At 45.9% G+C, this 19580-nt stretch overlaps 1 protein-coding gene across 25 annotated transcripts in view; it reads left to right on the top strand.

Annotated features, from left to right (window-relative positions):
- Nucleotides 1-19580, top strand: part of ATP6V0A4 (ATPase H+ transporting V0 subunit a4) — a 91860-nt gene that overhangs the window by 32003 nt on the left and 40277 nt on the right. For 20 of the 25 annotated variants that reach the window (XR_012432918.1, XR_012432917.1, XR_012432916.1 and 17 more), the window contains 8 exons: nt 3206-3331; nt 3797-3891; nt 6369-6495; nt 9682-9764; nt 10456-10549; nt 13364-13576; nt 16896-17046; nt 18654-18793. Coding sequence is in view for 21 of the 25 variants with exons in the window: in XM_045388295.2 (XP_045244230.2) it covers nt 3206-3331; nt 3797-3891; nt 6369-6495; nt 9682-9764; nt 10456-10549; nt 13364-13576; nt 16896-17046; nt 18654-18793 (1029 nt within the window). In the remaining 4 variants the exon portion in view is untranslated. Of the gene's footprint in view, nt 1-3205; nt 3332-3796; nt 3892-6307; nt 6496-9681; nt 9765-10455; nt 10550-13363; nt 13577-16895; nt 17047-18653; nt 18794-19580 lie in introns of all 25 variants that reach the window. The other 5 variants (XM_074036072.1, XM_074036073.1, XM_074036075.1 and 2 more) reach the window with 2 other exon arrangements.

The raw sequence follows: 19580 nt of genomic DNA, 5'->3' as shown, positions 1-19580 counted from the left end.
TGATTGATTTGACTAATCCTGCAGTTAGCTATGTTGCCCCAACATTGCTAGAGAGTCGAATCCTTTGGCAAGAGTACACCAATGGCTCTGGGCCCCTGCCTTGTCCAGTTTCTAAAGAGGCTTTTATAACAGTCCTAGAGGAAATACTAATTCAGGGGGGAGGAAAAAAACCAGCATCCCAGCAGAAATTGCCCTGACTTTTCCTTGTTTTCAGGCTTTATTCTCATGCAGCTATACTTTTATATAATTATATATCCGTTGTGTATGGTAATGGCAGCATTATTTTTATGGCATCATTAAGTGGATAGAGGAAATGATTGGGAAATGAAGATTTACTTTTCCCCCCAACTTTGTGTCATTATATTCAGTATTCAAAATTCAAGGTAATGGCTGTCTCCGAGAGGGGTGGGAATGGAGTGGAACTGAAGCTGGATGATGGGTGGATGAGATTCTCTCTGCTTCTCTGTGTTTGAAATTTTCCATAGTAATTCAATTTTATGTGATACTAAGCATTTCAGGGAGAGCTAACATTTACAGGATTATCATTTATTGTTTTAAAAAAATCTGTTTGTGCCAGGCGCAGTGACTCATGGCTGTAATCCCAGCACTTTGGGAGGCTGAGGTGGGTGGATCACTTGAGGTCAGGAGATTGAGACTAGCCTGGCCAATATGGTGAAACCCTGTCTCTACTAAAAATACAAAAAAATTAGCCGGGCCTGGTGGCGCGCACCTGTAATCCCAGCTACTTGGGAGGCTGAGGAAAGAATCGCTTGAACCCGAGAGGTGGAGGTTGCAGTGAGCCAAGATTGTGCCACTGCACTACAGCCTGGGTGACAGAGTGAGACTTTGTCTTAAAAACAAAACCAAAAAACAAAAGCAACTCTGTTAACAGTGTCTTTTAGATGGATTGAAAACTAGCATGATAATCTCTTCTTTAATAGGTGACCTTAATCCATTTCCATTTATTGTGATTTCTGATTCACTGGCTTTTTTGGTTATTATTTGTTTTGTTTTTTACTTCGCTTCCCTTTCCTGTCTTTCTGTAATACCTGCCAACCCTTCCCCACTACCCCTTCGTGTGCAAGCTGTAGATGACAGTTATATTTAACACTTCAAGACACATATTCACTAAATTTTTCTCATAATATTTGCTACTGGTTCAATTATCACCCCTTTGTGGATATACGTCCTTCTAGAGTTTCACACCTGTGTGTTTCAGTGTGAATTTGTTATTGCTTTTGTTAAACATTAAATTGAATTAGTAGGTGTTTTTTTTTTTTTTTTTTTTGAGACATAGTCTCGCTCTGTTGCCCAGGCTGGAATGCAGTGGCGCCATCTCGGCTCACTGCAAGCTCCGCCTCTCGGGTTCACGCCATTCTCCTGCCTCAGCCTCCCAAGTAGCTGGGACTACAGGCGCCCGCCACCACGCCTGGCTAATTTTTTGTGTTTTTAGTAGAGATGGGGTTTCACTGTGTTAGTCAGGATGATCTCGATCTCCTGACCTCGTAATCTGCCTGCCTCAGCCTCCCAAAGTGTTGGGATTACAGGCGTGAGCCACCGCGCCTGGCTAAATTAGTAGAATTTTTATAAAACATGTAAGGTATAAAAAGTAAGGATCAGCACACACCATGTGTCTGTTGTCCTGTGTAAGATAACGGTACCCATAGGGACATTCATAAAAACCTGTGTGTCCCTCCTCACCCCTCCTCCATCTCCTTTCCCCTCTTCCCTTCCAGATCATCATTATCCTCACTTTTGTATTTTTCTTTATTTCTTCATAGTTTTATTACGTATTTATTTTTCTAAATAACATGATATAGCTTTACATGTTAAAAATTTTTATCTAAATGGAACTATATTGTTTATTCTGCAACTTGCTATTTCGTCATTTCATATATATATTACATACATATACATATATACATACGTGTGTGTGTGTGTGTATATATATATATTTTTTCTTTTTTTTTCTTTGAGACAGAGTCTAAAAAAAAGCTTTGTCACCCAGGTAGGAGTACAGTGGTACGATCTCTGCTTGCTATAACCTCCGCCTCCTGGGTTCATGCCATTCTCCTGCCTCAGCCTCCCGAGTAGCTGGGACTACAGGCATGTGCCACCATGCCCGGCTAATTTCTGTATTTTTAGTAGAAACAGGGTTCACCATGTTGGCCAGGCTGGTCTTGAACTTCTGACCTCAAGCAATTCACTTGCCTCAGCCTCCCAAAGCACTGGGATTACAGGCTGAGCCACCGTGCCTGACCCATCATTTTCTATTTTAAGACTCCACATTGTTTCATGTTTCTGAAGTTATTTTTATTGTTATTTATTTTTTTGAAATGGAGTCTTGCTCTGTCACCCAGGCTAGAGTGCAGTGGCATGATCTCGGCTCACCACAGCTTCTGCCTCCTGGGTTCAAGCAACTCTCCTGCCTCGGCCTCCTGAGTAGCTAGGATTACAGGCACGCGCCACCATCCCTGGCTAATTTTTCTATTTTTAGTAGAGATAGGGTTTCTCTCTCTTTTTTTTTTTTTTTTTTGGTGAGACCAAGTCTCGCTGTGTCGCCCAGGCTGGAGTGCAGTGGCGTAATCTCGGCTCACTGCAACCTCCGCCTCCCGGGTTCACGCCATTCTCCTGCCTCAGCCTCCCGAGTAGCTGGGACCACAGGCGCCCGCCACCATGCCCGGCTAATTTTTTGTATTTTTAGTAGAGACGGGGTTTCACCATGTTAGCCAGGATGGTCTCGATCTCTTGACCTTGTGATCCGCCCACCTCGGGCTCCCAAAGTGCTGGGATTACAGGCGTGAGCCACCGCGCCTCTCAGAGATGGAGTTTCACCACGTTAACCAGGCTGGTCTTGAATGCTTGACCTCAAGTGATCTGCACATCTTGGCCTCCCAAAGTGCTGGGGTTACAGGCGTGAGCCACTGCACCCAGCCTGGTCTAGTGTTTCAAATGAGAGGCAAGATTTGCTAAAATGTCTTGACTTCTCCATGGAGTGGCCATCCACTCCTCCAAGTACTTCCTAATCCTTTCATTTGGTGATGGAACTTTTAAGAAAGTGTGCACGTGTGTGTGTGTGTGTGTGTATTAGGGTCTACAATCGTGCTGATTCCTTTGATTTTTTTTTAGTCGTGTTGTGGGTAATGTATTTCAGGAGTGTCATAGCACTTTCTGTCGGCTTACCTTCTTTTTCCTTCCTGCATAGACTGTTCTAGAAAAACTGGAAGGAGAGTTACAGGAAGCCAACCAGAACCAGCAGGCCTTGAAAAAAAGCTTCCTAGAACTGACGGAACTGAAATATCTCCTGAAGAAAACCCAGGACTTCTTTGAGGTGGTCACGTGGGGATGATTTACTAAAGGGCCCGTTCCTCAGAACCTCAAATTTCCATTTCGGAAACTGGCTGGCCTGGGATCTGAGTAAATCACTCTGTTTCTGTTCCATGGCTGGGCTATTGGTGAGGGCGGGGGAGTATTTTGGGTGGAATAATTGTAGTGCTGGTTGAATTGAAGGGAAAAATATTATGGTGCTAAGTAAAATGTATGTGCTGAAAATGGCTCAGGCAGAAAGAGAAGTCAGAACCAAGCACAGCAGCTGGTTTGAGAAGTTTTAGGGTTTTGGTAGGAAGAGACCAGGGAAGCTTTTTGATCTGGCCCGGAGCACTCTGTTTTCTGACTTCTGTTAACTTTTTGTGGAAAATTAAAGCTTCACTAAAACCAGAGAAAATCTTGAGGTGTGGGTGCCTTTTGAGTTTCCCTAAATATATTTAAATGAAAATCATAGTGCTTTGACTTTCAGACGGAAACCAATTTAGCTGATGATTTCTTTACTGAAGACACTTCTGGCCTCCTGGAGTTGAAAGCGGTGCCTGCACATATGACCGGAAAGTTGGGGTTAGTGTAACTCTTCTGTGTAGGTGGGTTCCTGGTCCTGGCGTGTGATTTCTGAGTGAGTGAATGAACAGGTGAACAAATAGCCACTGGAATGGTGACTGTTTCCCATGGATACAAAGCCTCTGCCGGGGAATAGACCCATGTGTAACTTACTAGGTTGGTGGAGTTGGAAGTGGTGTCAGCTTCTTGTTAGTGGCGACACTCACCTCCTTGAGCCTGAAGACTGCAATGTTTATATTGCTCCCCCATGGGAAGCTGTGGGGATCATTGTTCAGATGGGTTATCACAGCTCTTCCCTGGCGTTGGAACAAGGCTATGGGGACATGTGTTTTTCCTTTCTCTTTAGAGTACTATTTTGGGGGCTGGGCGTGCTGGTTCACACCTGTAATCCCAGCACTATGGGAGGCTGAGGTGGGTGGATTACTTGAGGTCAGGAGTTTGAAACCAGCCTGGCCAACATAGTGAAACCCCCCATCTCTACTAAAAATACAAAATTAGCTGGGCATGCTTGCACACGCCTGTAATACCAGTTACTGAGGAAGTTGAGGCAGGAGAATTGCTTGAACCCTGGAGGCAGAGATTGCAGTGAGCCAAGATCGTGCCACTGCACTCCAGCCTCAGCAACAGAGCAAGACTCCAGCTCAAAAAAATAAAATAAAATATTACTTTGATAATAAAATGCATTTGGAGTTTGAATTTTTTTTTTTTTTAATTTTTATTTTTTGAGATGGAGTCTCGCTCTGTTGCCCAGGCTGGAGTGCAGTGATGCGATCTCGGCTCACTGCAAGCTCTGCCTCCCAGGTTCACACCATTGTCCTGTCTCAGCCTCCTGAGTAGCTGGGACTACAGGCGCATGCCACCACACCTGGCTAATTTTTTTGTGTTTTTAGTAGAGACGGGGTTTCACCGTATTAGGCAGCATGGTCTCGATTTCCTGACCTTGTGATCCGCCCACCTTGGCCTCCCAAAGTGCTGGGATTACAGGTGTGAGCCGCCGCGCCCGGCCTGAATTTTTATTTGTATTTTTTTTTGACATGGGGTCTCGGTCTGTTGCCCAGACTGGAGTGCAAAGGTGCAATCATAGCTCACTGCAGCCTTGACCTCCCAGCCTCAAGTAATCTTCCTACCTCTGCCTTGCGAGTAGCTGGACCACAGGCATGCGCCATGATGCCAGGCTAACTTTAAAAAAATTTTTTAATAAAGACGAGACCTCGCTGTGTTGCCCGGGATACATTTTTAAATGTAATTAGAAATGGGGGCCAGATGTGGTGGCTCATGCCTGTAATCCCAACACTTTGGGAAGCTGAGGCAGGAGGATCACTTGAGGCCAGGAGTTTGAGACCAGCCTGGGCACTGTCTACAAAAAAGTTTTTTAATTAAAAAAAAAAAGAAATGGGATAGTTATGCAATCAAGTTATTTCCAAGAAGCAGTAATATGATGTGTTATAGCCATGAAAATAATGTGGCAATTCAAAGTGGTAGGATTTTGTTCAGTGCCTAAGTGAAATTGATGAATTTTAAAGCATTTCTGAAAGTTGTGAGTTTGGGATTTATGATTTTTTTATTCAATATGTATTTGAGGGCCTGATATTTGAGGCACCAGGCATTGAATTTGAAATGAAAATAAAAATATTTATTGGAAATATTTGATCAGAAGGTAGTACAGGATCAATGTACATTTAAAGTAATAAGCCAGTGAAAGTCACTGGTTAACATGAAAAGTTTAGGTCAGCAGTTATCTACATCCTTGGATAATGGAAAAAACAGATAAAAATAGACGTCAATATATGTTTCCCTCTTAGTATTAAAATATTTTTGGAAAAACACATAGAGACCACTGTTGAATATTTGCTACCATTAGCTACAATGCTATGATGAATGGTCTATCATATTCTTTTCTTTTTTTTTTTTTTTTGAGACTGAGTTTCACTCTTTTGCCCAGGCTGGAGTGCAATGGCATGATCTTGGCTCACTGCAGCCTCCGCCTCCCAGGTTCAAGTGATTTTCCTGTCTCAGCCTCCTGAGTAGCGGGGATCATAGGTGCGCGCCACCATGTGTGGCTAATTTTGTATTTTCAGGGGAGATGAGGTTTCACCATGTTGGCCAGGCTGTTCTCAAACTCCTGGCCTCAGGTGATCTGCCCACCTTGGCCTCCCAAAGTGCTGGGATTACAGGTATGAGCCTCTGCGCCCGGCCGGTCTATCATATTCTTAATTGCAGTTAGTGACGATATAGTATTGGAATGATTAAGAAAACTTCAAGATATCAAAAAACCAGGAGGTCAGAGGGACTTAGGGCAATTTGGGGCTGGATGCAGGCTGGCCTTGGGACCCCTGTCGGTAGAGCTGTGTCTGGGTTCCTTCTGCTTATAGAGTGAATGGCCCTTCCTTTCATGGTGTGTCTTCATATCCTGCAGGGCCTTCTCTCTGCACCCCAATCCCTATGCCTCAGGAACGTCTTCCCTTCTGGCTGCCTAGGTTCATAGCTGGTGTGATCAACAGGGAGAGGATGGCTTCCTTTGAGCGGTTGCTGTGGCGAATTTGCCGAGGAAATGTGTACTTGAAGTTCAGTGAGATGGACGCCCCTCTGGAGGATCCTGTCACGGTGGGAACCTCAGGCTGCGAGAACTTTCTCTGAGACTTCCCATAGCCCTCACCAGAAGCGCTTCATTCTCCCAAAACACGGGGGGTCTTTAGTTTGATGAGACTAATATCTGTTTCCTTTCTTTCTCCTTTTTTTCCTTCCCTTTTACTTTGTTCCTTTTTAAAAAATATATATTTGAAAGGTCAATTCAAGGGCTGATTCTTATCAATACCTCATAATTGGTTCATTCTTCCCAGAGACATAGCTATACTTTTCTCTAGAACTTAGTTATGTGAGTACTATCCTAGGCGGCAGCTGTGTCTTAAAGAACTGAGAACTGATTGAAGTCAGCTTCTCAAGCTTCAGTGTGCACGTGAGCATAGAGGTCACCTGGGGATCCTGTTAAAATGCAAATTCCAGACCAGGCATGGTGGCTCATGCCTGTAATCCCAGCGCTTTGGGAGGCCAAGGTGGGAGGATCGTTTGAGGTCAGTGGGTCGAGACCAGCCTGGGCAACATAGCAAGACAACAGCTCTACAAAAAATAAAAAAAAGTTACCCAGATGTGGTGGCACACGCCGGTAGTCCCAGCTACTTAGTAAGCTGAGGTGGGAGGACAGCTTGAACCCAGGAGGTCAAGGCTGCAGTGAGCTATGATCACGCCACTGCACTCCAGCCTGGGAAACAGAGTGAGACCCTGTCTCAAAAAAAAAAAGGCTGGACACGGTCGCTCATGCCTGTAATCCCAGCATTTTGGGATGCCAAGGTGGGCAGATCACCTGAGGTCAGGAGTTTAAGAACATCCTGGCCAACATGGTGAAACCCCATCTCTACTAAAAATATTAAAATTAGCCAGGCGCGGTGGTGCACACCTGTAGTCCCAGCTACTTGCGAGGCTGAGGCAGGAGAATCGCTGGTACCCCAGAGGTGGAGGTTGCAGTGAGCTAAGATTGCACCACTGTATTCCAGCCTGGGTGACAGAGCAAGACTCCCTCAAAAAAAAAAAAAAAGATTCTGAGTCAGTGGGTCTGTGTGGAGCTTGAGACTCTGCAGTTCTTACAACTCCCAGAGAATGCTGATTATATATTTGCCAATAGATCCCACACTTCAAACAACAAGGCTTTGAGGGGGCTCAGCCCTGAGTGCCATACAGTTGTTGCTGTGAATTCAGTCGGATATTGCTGTCTCACCTTCCAGTTCGTATTTAATCCACTTACTCTTTAATTCCAAGAAGCTAGGCTTATTTCTGAGCGTCTATCATCTTTTTCAGATTAGAAGCTAAAAAAATTAATTGTAATAAAAAAATTCATTTTGATGAAAAACAACTTTAAAATAAATGAAATTTAAAATAAGAAAGATTATGAAAAAAAATGAGAAACCCCGTCATCACTCTAATGTCTTCATTTGTATTTTGCCTCTTGTACTATTTTCTCTGTAGCCATAGACAGGTATAATTTTATATGATTATTGTATACACGGAAATAATTTTTTTCTCCTCTTTGTTTTGCCTAATGTGAGATCCCTCCCCATATGACTGTGCATCCCTTATAAAGATTTTTTTTTAATTTGACATTGAATCATCACTTTTTATAATCCTGTTTTGACATATAACAGTCATGGTGGGAGAGAAAGTAAAAGCATCTGGAAAAAGATGAGCGTGGACACCAAAAGGTCACCAAAGGGAAGTCATGAGATTAGAGCAGATTCCTGATTCTGGTGGATCAGGAGAAAAGAAAACTTAAGAGACTCAGAAAAGGACCAGGGTAGACTCCATGGGTAGAGAAACCTTTTGGAAATAAAGTAACGCAGCAGCTCTGAAAATCCTAAAACACCGCCACCTGCTCCTGTAAGGAAATGCCAAAGACAGGATTCATTTTGATAGTGGTTTAAGGGATGCCTCATGTGTCCACTCAGTTGATGTGACATTACCTATCTGTTTTGGACACTTTATTTCTAATTTTTCTCCAGAATGTAGACACCATGATGAGCATCTTTATGCATGTGGATTTTTATTTGCTTTTGAATTACTTCCATAATAAACAAGTTCAAGGAAAATAGGATTGCTGGCTTAAAGGGTGTGGGGATTTTAATGACACCTGATGGGGCCCGACAAATGGCCTTTCAGTGACTTTTCTGATTCCAGTGCCTTGAATAGTGTGTGATGAGTCTGTTGGATTTGTCATAACTTTTCCAACAATAGGTTTTGTTTTTGTTTTGGGGGGTTTCTTTGAGACAGGGTCTCACTCTGTCATCCAGGCTGGAGTACAGTAGTATGATCATGACTCACTGCAGCCTCAACTTCCTAGGCTCAAACAACCCTCCCACCTCAGCCTCCCTGGTAGCTGGGACCGCAGGTGAGCACCACCATGCTCAGCTAATTCTTGTATTTTTTGTAGAGATGGGGTTTTACCATGTTGCCCAGGCTGGTCTTGAACCCCTGGGCTCAGGCAATCCACCCACCTTAGCCTCCCAAAGTGCTGGGATTACAGGTGTGAGCTATTGCACCCGGCCTGGGTTTTGTAATTTTACCTTTACCCTCTCAAACTAAATGAGAATGAAAGAATGCATTGTTTCGGCTCGTATTTCTTTGCTTGCAGTAAGAGTTAAACATTTGCATGTCTGCTTGTGGAAAACATCTTCCTTTCTTGTGAATTGTCCAACTTGGACTTGACAAGTGTGATCTAAGCAGCAATCTTATGGCACACAAGCAACTGTGTGAGTCAAAAAATCTGAGCAACTGTATGTATGAGTCAAAAACTGGGCATGGCTTTACCTTTGTTAAATATCAAACACCTACTCATCCCCAAAATGTCAGTGTTGTGTGTTAATTAACTCTGGTGAGCCAGTTTATCAGCCAGCTATATTCGTTTTAGGCCTTGCAATATTCTCTTCCAAATGTTTTCTTGTTTATTATCACATCTCTTAGGTGTGGGGCTTAGAGCTGAATGTAAGGTCTGGCTGTGGTCCAACCAGCGTCGGGAACAGGGAGCTTGTCACCTTAAGGCTGCCTCAGCCTCTGTGAGGTCTTGGATGGCCTTGCTCTCAACTGTGGGCTATGAACTTAGAGGAACTGGGAAAGTTACGGTTTCCCAGTTTTAAATTTATGAATTGTGTAAGCCTAAAAACAAGACTTTACGTTTCTCTCTGTTATGTTTTAACCAGAAAGAAACCCCACCCCTTTTTTTTTTAACTTATTCTGATTTTCCAGAAAGAAGAAATTCAGAAGAACATATTCATCATATTTTACCAAGGAGAGCAGCTCAGGCAGAAAATCAAGAAGATCTGCGATGGGTAAGAGGGAGTGAAGGGCTGTTTCTTCAGTGATTTGGACCAGGATTGGGTAAAGAGATCTGCAGTGCCAAATGCACGCGACTGTGGCTTCTAGAGGTCAGTAAGGCTGTAGAATAACTTTCTCACATGAAAGTCAGCCCCAACTGATTTTTTAATAGTTGTGAGAATATGAATAGGAGAACTTGAATACGCAAAATGTGAGGGGTACTAAAAGCGGACACGTTCCCCATTTCAGTCTATTCCATCTGAGACTTTTCATTAACTGCTGAAGAGTGAGCCAACTGCATGGCTAACTTGTTTGGGATTTTACAGAATCGTGTTACGTGTAGCTCCGTAGAAGCAGAAATGACTCAGGGCAGAGGATATTAATACATTAAAGAGGATATTCATACATTACTAGATTCTAAAAGTAAGAGGCAAGTCCAGCCTGCAGTCTTATTTACCTAACAACTCACGGGTTTTATGGTTTGAATGAAGCTCATTCGTATAACAGAACTGCAGCCTCAATTCACAGCACAAGTGACGTACTGGGAACCCTGATGACTGGGACTCCTTTTCCAGTGGCCAAAGACGCAGTTATTCTAGGATAGGCTGGCCATCTAAAGTCAGCAAACGATGTCTTAGCAGAAGAGGGGGTGCGGAATGCTTTGCAGCAAGAACCCACCTGTGTCCCTTGGAATATATTAAACAGGTTTCGAGCCACTGTCTACCCTTGTCCAGAGCCTGCGGTGGAGCGCAGAGAGATGTTGGAGAGCGTCAACGTGAGGCTGGAAGATTTAATCACCGTGAGTGAGGGGTTCGGGCGCATGGTCTGATGGAGGGCTGCCTCTGCTGTTTTCATACAAGCCCTGCCCCCCAGGGCCCTCACTGGGAGGCTGGCTGGAATGCTGGCTATGCCTTTCTGGTTGTGGCTGTGGAAGATTTCACAACTGGGAAACTGTTCGATAAGCTAGCGGGAACGATGCTGTGTCTTAAGAATGCTTTGCCCAGGCTCAGATTTGACCACAGCCCTAGTCAGCCTTCAGGTGGCCACCCCGATCTGATAAAAGGCACCCTTTATTGCCAGCCTCGGCCTAGACGGAATCTATGATATAACCACCCAGCCAATTAAGTTGAACAACCAGTTTGACCGATTATTTTCCCACTGAATTGCCCGGTTGTTTAAGCTGACGGGTTAATTCTGTAAAAACAGTGAGTCTAGTTTCACCATGTGAACATTCATTCATCCCAAACTCATTGTCTTTGTGAAGTCTGTCACCATCCAGGGTGACACTCAACACGCTTATGATCAGAACGCTTTCTTCAATCACAGCAGCTTTGAAAGTCATCACTGAAAACGGCTTGGCCTCCCTCAGCTGGCAGACTCCCATCAGTGCGAGAGTTCAACAGAACTTTTGGTTGTGACGGAAGGGTCATGTGGCCTGCGCCGTCTAACGCTGCAGTCACCAGCCACATGTGGCTATTGAGCCCTTGAAACATGGCTAGTGACACTAAGTCATTTAGTTTTTATTTTTAATTTTAATTGAATTTAAATTTTAGGGCTGGGTGCGGTGGCTCATGCCTGTAATCCCAGCACTTTGGGAAGCTGAGGTGAGTGGATCACTTGAGATCAGGAGTTCAAGACCAGCCTGACCAAACTGGTGAAACCCCATCTCTATTAAAAATACAAAAATTAGTCAGGCATTACCTGTAGTCTAGTCCCAGTTACTCGGGAGGCTGAGGCAGGAGAATTGTTTAAACCTGAGAGATAAAGGTTTCAGTGAGGCAAGATCACGCCACTGCACTCCAGCCTGGGCAACAAAGCGAGACTCCACCTCAAAATAAAATAAAAGGAAATAAAATAAATAAAATTTAGTAGCTGCACGTGGCTATGGTAGAAGTCAACTCAGTTTTAGACTCTGGACAAGTATGTTAAGAAATTAGATATGTGCGTCTTTCAAAACCCTTAGGCTAGCAGACAACTTTAATTTTCCAGAAAATCTGTGTTTAATTTATTTTTTTTTTTGAGACAGAGTTTTGCTCTTGTTGCCCAGCTGGAGTGCAGTGGTGCAATCTCGGCAACCTCCGCCTCCCGGGTTCAAGCAACTCACCTGCCTCAGCCTCCCGAGTAGCTGGGACTACAGGCATGTGCCACCATGCCCAGGCTGATTTTGTATTTTCAGTAGAGATGGGGTTTCTCCATGTTGGTCAGGCTGGTCTCAAACTCCCGACCTTAGGTGATCCACCCGCCTCGGCCTCCCAAAGTGCTGGGATTACAGGCATGAGCCACTGCGCCCAGCCTGTGTTTAATTTTTTAATCCTCTCCATTCCTTCTTTGTCACTTGTCAAGAACGCTGTTTCCCCTGAAGCCGTTGAAGTCCTTTCCTCCCACTACGCCATGCTTGATTTTATGAAAACGTCATGAGGAGAATGGAAAAGAAATTCTGCTAACTGTGTGCTTACATTTAGTATGATGGGGGCTTCAGGTGATCCCAGCTGAGCACCTCCTACAGGGGCAGCTTTCTCCTTTGGTTCAGTCCCTGCCAAAGATGAATCTTAGGCACTATCTGATCCCGAGGCATTTAATTCGGGCTGCGCTCTTTGAGGTTTCTGAAAGTCTCATCTGTGCTGAGGTGCTTTTGTCTCCTGGAAATCCTCAGGCCAGGTAGCATTATATTGCTAAGTGACAGGTAGTATTGGCTTGTGAGACACTTCAGTGGGCCTCATGGCTCTCATTAATCTTAGAGCCACCATGTGTCTCTTACAGTGTGTCTCTTACAGAGGCCATGTGTACCGAAAAAGATTACCTTGTTTGTTGCATCATCAAAACATAAAAATGATTTCCATTAAATAAATTCTGTGTGGGCCCAGTTGTCCATTCATTCCTTCATTTGTTCACTTGTCATGTATTGGAGGGATTATGTATGTAAAGCGTTGTGGTAGATGTAGGAGTCTCTTAGGGTTGCTCGAACAAATTACTGCAAACTGGGTGGCTTAAGACAATAGGGATTTATTCTGTGGCGGTTCTGGAGGCCAGAGGTCTGAAATCAAGGCGTCAGCAGGGCCGTGCTCCCTCCGAAGACCTGAAGGCAGCCGCTCCTTGCCTCTCCCCGGCTCTGGTGCCATGGGCCATCCTCCGCATTCCTTGGCTCGCAGGTGCCTCCTTCAATTTCTGCCTCCGTTGTCATGTGGTATTCTTCCCTGTGTGCCTCCGTGTCCCTGTTTCTTATCGGGACAGTGGTCATATGGAATTAGGGCCCATTGGAATGCAGTATGACCTCATCTTAACCTGATTCCATCTACAAAGACCCCCTTTCCAAAAAGGCCATATTCACAGATCTCAGAATTTAGGACTCTTTTATGTGGACAGTTCAACCCATAAGAATAGGACAATGAGGAATTTAGAAGAAAAGGAAGATACAATCTCTGCCTAAGGGTTTTAGCCTCTAGGAGGGGAGATAAACTGCTCAGGAGAGTTAAAGGCCAGGTGACAGCCACAGGTCAGAGGAGACTTCTCAGAGCAGAGGAAGCTGCTGTGGCCCGTGGCCCTCCATTTTCGGCACATTGTCAAACAGCTCTGTGAAGGTTCTCTGTTTTCCTGAGTGTTGTTTTTCGTATAGGTCATAACACAAACAGAGTCTCACCGCCAGCGCCTGCTGCAGGAAGCTGCTGCCAACTGGCACTCCTGGCTCATCAAGGTGCAGAAGATGAAGGCCGTGTACCACATCCTGAACATGTGCAACATCGACGTCACCCAGCAGTGTGTCATCGCCGAGATCTGGTTCCCGGTGGCAGATGCCACACGTATCAAGAGGGCACTGGAGCAAGGCATGGTGTGTGGCAAGTGGAGCCGGGGGGGGTCTGATGAGTCAGCCCCGTCTGCTGGGCTCTCAGAGAGTGTCGGCCTCATGGGCAACATGAACTCAAGTGACTGGGTGGTAGGATTGCTTCTTTCATCTTTGTGTCGTCAGTGCTTAACCCCGCTCGAGGACATAAAAGAAATTCCTTCGTTTTTTCAGTGTTTGACAGTTGGTCACCATTTTTTGATCTTTGGTGAGTACACACTGAGCCTTTTTTTTTTTTTTTTTTTGAGACGGAGTCTCTCTGTAGCCCAGGCTGTTGTGCAGTGGCACAATCTTGGCTCACTGCAACCTCCGCCTCCCGGGTTCAAGCGATTCTCCTGCCTCAGCCTCCTGAGTAGCTGGGATTACAGGTGTTCACTACCACGTCCAGCAAATTTTTGTATTTTTGGTACAGATGGGGTTTCACTATGTTGGCCGGGCTGGTCTTAAACTCCTGACCCCAGGTGATTCGCCTCGCCTGCCTCAACCTCCCAAAGTGCTGAGATTACAGGTGTGAGCCATCATGCCTGACCATACTGTGCATTCATGTGCCAGCGTCTCAGCTAGACTATTGTTCGGGGGGGGGGGTGTCTTTTTTTTTTTTTTTTCTTATTAAAGATGGGGATCTCACTATGATGCCCAGGCTGGAGTGCAGGGCTGTTCACAGGCATGGGCATACTGCCCTACAGCCTCAAACTCCTGGGCTCAGTTGATCCTCCCGTCTCAGCCTCCCAAGTGGCTAGGACTACAGGCACAGACCACCATGCCCAGCTCCACTCTGCTAGAGTGTAAATACTAAGTGTTACCTCATGGAGGTTATAGTCTAGCTGGAAAGACAAATAACCAAGCACCTATAATAAGAGCCAAAATATGTAGATTGCTTGCTGTGTGCCAGCAATGCGCTAAGCACTCTGTCCTTGTTGAGTTCTTACCACCCCCTCCATTCATTCCTTAGATATTCCCTGTGTACTAGGAATGGATCTAGGGCTTACGCACTGGCAGGCCAAGGCTCTGCTTTGATAGACATTCTAGAAAGGGACATGGAGGTATGTCCGTGACTAATGAGACTTCAAGCAGTGATGAGTGGTGGGCAGGAAACCAAGCAGGGGACAGTGAGGGGCGGGATGGGGAGAGGAGGCTTGTTCTGATCACGTTATTCACCCCATTGAAGGAGGGACCCCCCTCTGCCCGAAATAGTACAAGATGGCTGAACACATTACCCCGACACTGGACAGACGGGCTTGACAGCTGTTTTTAATCACTCGTCCTCAGAGCCCGGGGAGAACACTGCATGCCATGTGGGCCACACAGGGCTTGCCCTCGGGAACTGTGCTTGGGAGCAAAGTGAACCAGCAGGGCCGGCGGGAGGCAGGCTCTGCAGTGAATGAGGGTGAGGTGACCTTTGGTTTCTGTGGAAGGATGTGATTAGCTTGTTTGAATGATTTCACGGGGTGGCAGGAGTGAAACCATTAGGTTGAGGACTGGGTGGCATGCAGCTGGTTCAGCTGATGGGGAACTAGCTGGGTGGGAAGCCTGCCCTGCTAGCTGGGTGGCATATCTGGTGACAGCAGATCTCGTGGTATCTGAAGAAACCCCCTCTAAGTAGGCAGATGGGAGCGGGAGGAACGGTTTTCAGATAGAGGGATCTGAAGGTAAAGGCCTTGTAGTAGGAATAGATTAGAAGGTGGGGGCTTTCTTTATCCCCTTTGTACAGATAAAGAAATGGAGGCACAGAAAGTAGAAGTAACCTGACCACAGTCCTATAGCCAGGAGGCAGGATTTGAATACAGAAACTGTTCCTCATGCACTCCCATATCCCCACATCATGGTCCAAAAACCACCTAAATGGGGCACTTAAAAAGCGTTTCAACCAGGCCGAGCAGGGCAGGGGTGCATCCTGGAGGAAGTGATGCGTGCACAGAACGGTAGGAGGCTGGCCAGGGAGCAGGTGAAGGGAGGTGGGGCGGGGTGGGGCCTCCCGAAGGCAGGGGAGGATTGAAGCTGGGACCATGAGCACTCGTCCAGCTGGTGTCAGATCCCACTGGATGTGCAGATGGCAAGTGCTGTTAGGCGTGCAGTGGCTGTACGGTTCTTGGACAGGGAGCGCTTGGAATTGTTAAGACTCAAGTAGGTAGAATGGATGCGGTGGCTCACGCCTGTAATACCAGCACTTTGGAGGCTGAGGCGGGAGGATCGTTTGAGCCTAGGAGTTCAAGACCAGCGTGTGCAAAATAGCATTGCATGGCTGTAGTCCCAGCTATTCAGGAGGCTGAGGCAGGAGGATCGCTTGAGCCCAGGAGTTTGAGGCTGTAGTGAGCTATGATCATGTTACTGCACTCTAGCCTTGGACTTCCTGTCTCAGGAAGAAAAAAAAGAAAAAGAAAAAAGACTTGAGCAAGTGGAGAAGAGAGGTGGCTAGTGTAGACGTGGCCAGTTTCCATGAGGAAGTGTGGGGAGGGGTGAAGGTGTAAATGGAGGATTAAGGCATATTATTAAGTAGTCTTGATCACAAGACTAAAGAGTTTTGATTTCATTCTTTAGGCTATAGGCAGCCTTTGAAGATTTTAAAGCTGGAGAGTAACATGAGTAAGATAGTGCTTTTTGTTTGTTGTATTAAAAGTGCTTGAGCAATCTGGGTGTTAGATAAATGGAGAGGGGAGAGGCTGGCAGAGACGCTGAGGCTTGGAGCTAGGGTGAGCTGTGGGAATCGGAGGAAGGATTCTGAAGGGGGGATTAGCAAGCTTTGGTGGGTGATCGACTGACTGAAACCAGAGAAGGGACAAATCCGTGATTCCAAGATTCTAGGAATCCGGGAGAATGGAGGCTCTGCTGAAGGGGCAGGAGTTTGTGGAGGGGACCTGGCTCTGCGGCAAGTCAATGAATCCTGGATTTTGTGGTGTCGGTGACACATTGGAGTTTGAAAGTCTAAGCAGGCAATTAGGAAAAAACTGGGGAAGGGTCAGGACCATTTGGAAGGGGGTGATGAATTGAGAAAGTGGAGAGGAGGGAAGCATAGAGGGCCAGGAGTCATAACATTCGCATTTACAGCAGAAGGAGATGGGAGATTGTCAGAGACTCCCTCCCGGAGGGACTCAGTTCTCTTGACAGCCCTCCTGTGAGATGAATTGGATAAGTATTGGGAAGCTATTAACTCTCTACACATGACGTCCTGAGTCTCAGAGAGATCAAGGGGTTGCCCCAAGTTCACTCAGTAAGGGACAGCAGGAGCTGGGACTGTGACCCTTGTGCTGACATCTAGCCCAAGACTCTCCTCCTTACATCTTTGTCGCTTTTTTTTTTCCCCCTCCAGGAACTAAGTGGCTCCTCCATGGCCCCCATCATGACCACAGTGCAATCTAAAACAGCCCCTCCCACATTTAACAGGACCAATAAATTCACAGCTGGCTTCCAGAATATTGTCGATGCCTACGGTGTCGGCAGCTACCGTGAGATAAACCCAGGTAAAGATCCGATTAATTGCACAACTGGGCAGTGTGAAAACTGGGTAAGATGGACCCCTGAGGTGACCCAGGAGGTGAACTTGTTAAAACTGTGAGGCTTGGGGCTAGGGTAGTAGCTGTGGGAATCGGAGGAAGAAGTAGGATAGTAGGGGCAAGCAGTGGGATTCCTAAAATCCTCATTGGTTTCCTAATACCCTGTGATGTCGTCTATAAATGCCGATTGGTGAAAGACTTGCTTTTTGTCTTCACCTGTGCGCCCTTAAACTGCAGCTTCATCCGGCAGCTGAAGTCGGTGTTCATTTCCTTCACCAATTCAGTGAGGGCCGTATCTTGGCATCTTCACAGTCCTATAGTTACTGTGTGGGAAAGACACCAGTACACAGAACTTAGAAGACTCGATTCTTGGTGTCCTAAGCTGTGGAATCTTGCTAGCTTGGTTAATAAAATAAAGGGGTAGGCTGGGCGCGGTGGCTCACGCCTGTAATCCTAGCACTTTGGGAGGCTGAGGATGTGGATTGCTTGAGGTTAGGGGTTGGAGACCAGCCTGACCAACATGGCAAAGCCCTGTTTCTACTGAAAAGACAAAAATTAGCAGGGCATGGTGACAGGCACCTGTAATCGCAGCTACTCAGGAGGCTGAGGCAGGAGAATCACTTGAACCCTGGAGGCGGAGATTGCAGTGAGCCAAGATGGCGCCACTGCATTCCAGCCTTGGCGACAGAGCGAGATCCTGTCTCAAAAAATAGATAAAATAAAGTCAAAGGATAGACCAGATACCCTTTATCCAAGCAGTGCCTGGTGCTGTTCTTCTCCAGCCTGAGGCCCAGTCTAATTTGTGACCTGTAAAGCAGGGGCCTCCTGGGTTGAGGGTCCCTGTGAGCAAACTGCTGGTGGTGTGTGGCGCATGTGAATGGTGGAGAAACAGACAAAAGATGGGTGTGGAGAAGAGTATAGAAAGCACCTAGAGAGAGAAAGCTGATCTTATGTTCTGTCAAACTTTGTGATTTTTTTCTAGTTTTTTCTTTTTTTTGGCTTTGTGATTTTTGACAAGTCACTCAGCTTCTCTAAGCCTCAGCACATCTGTTAAGTGGGGAATAAGAATGCCTACTCATAGACTGGGTGCAGTGGCTCATGCCCGTAATCCCAACACTTTGGGAGGCCGAGGTGGGAGAACTGCTTGAAACCAGGAGTTTGAGACCAGGCTGGGCAATATAGTGAGACCTTATCTCTACAGAAAGTTTTAAAAATTAGTTAGGCATGGTGGCACGCACCTGTAGTTCCAGCTACTCAAGAGGCTGACGTGGAAGGACCACTTGAGTCCAGGAGGTGGAGGTTTCAGTGAGCCATGATTGTGCCACTGCACTCCAGCCTGGGTGACAGAGTGAGACCCTGTCTCAAAAAAAAAAATTGAAAAAAAGAATGCCTAGAAACAGATGCGCTCATTTATATGGCAGTTAATCATGTGTCAGGGTGGGGATGGTGAGAAACGACAACCAGAAAGACTTATGGAAGCCCGCATGAAGATCGTGGAGCTGTGGCAGGGAATCTGAGGTGGGGGCCCCGAGGCTGTGCTGAGGCCTCAGGTATTGTGCGTCTCCCCTCCACAGCCCCCTACACCATCATCACTTTCCCCTTCCTGTTCGCTGTGATGTTTGGAGACTGTGGTCACGGAACCGTGATGCTCCTGGCCGCACTTTGGATGGTTCTGAATGAGAGACGCTTGCTCTCCCAGAAGACAGACAATGAGGTGAGTGTCCACTGACTGTCTTGCCCCCATTCATTTTCAGAGTATGAAAACCTGTATGTGGTTTTCACCATAGAAATAACACATTTTTATGAAAAATAAGGGAGAGAAGGAAAGTAAAACAGAGCCAAAATTAACCTACAACTTCTGGCCAAAGGTAATTCCTTTGGATGGTGTGGTGCCGTTCCTTTCAGCATTTTTGGGTTTTTGTTCATGACTTGATAAGGCATCGATTTTTCTTTTTCATTATATATTTTTTCTAACTCTGGTTTTTTTCTCTGATTATGAAAGAAATACGTAATCATTGTAAACATTAGAAAAATGCAACATCTAGTGACCTAGAGAAAAATCACCAGGAATGCTTTTGGATATCTTTCCAATTTGTTTGTGCTTATCCACCAATTTTTCAAAAATTGGCATCAAGTAGTGCATACTATTTGTAGTGTTTTTACTTAAAATATCATGAGTATTTGTTCATGGCAGAAGCAGCCTGGGACCCGTGTTCTTCTGAACACTGGGAAACCCTGAACATCGTTTCCCCGTTCTTAAGTTTCTCCACCTTCGCAGAGTGCTGTGAAGGCTTAGACAACTCAAGAGGGTGCATTGGTTCAAAGTATATCAGCTTGCCAGGGGCAGTGGCTCACACCTATAATCCCACCACTTTGGGAGGCCATGGTGGGTGGGTCATTTGAAATCAGGAGTTCGAGGCCAACGTGGTGAAACCCTGTGTCTACTAAAAATACAAAAATTAGCCAGGCATGGTGGTGGGCACCTGTAGTCCCAGCTACTC

This window comes from Macaca fascicularis, chromosome 3 (genome assembly GCF_037993035.2).
Source record: "Macaca fascicularis isolate 582-1 chromosome 3, T2T-MFA8v1.1".
NCBI classification, from domain to species: domain Eukaryota; kingdom Metazoa; phylum Chordata; class Mammalia; order Primates; family Cercopithecidae; genus Macaca; species Macaca fascicularis.
The sequence above is the reverse complement of the archived record's forward strand: the minus strand, read 5'-3'. Positions and strand labels throughout refer to the sequence as shown.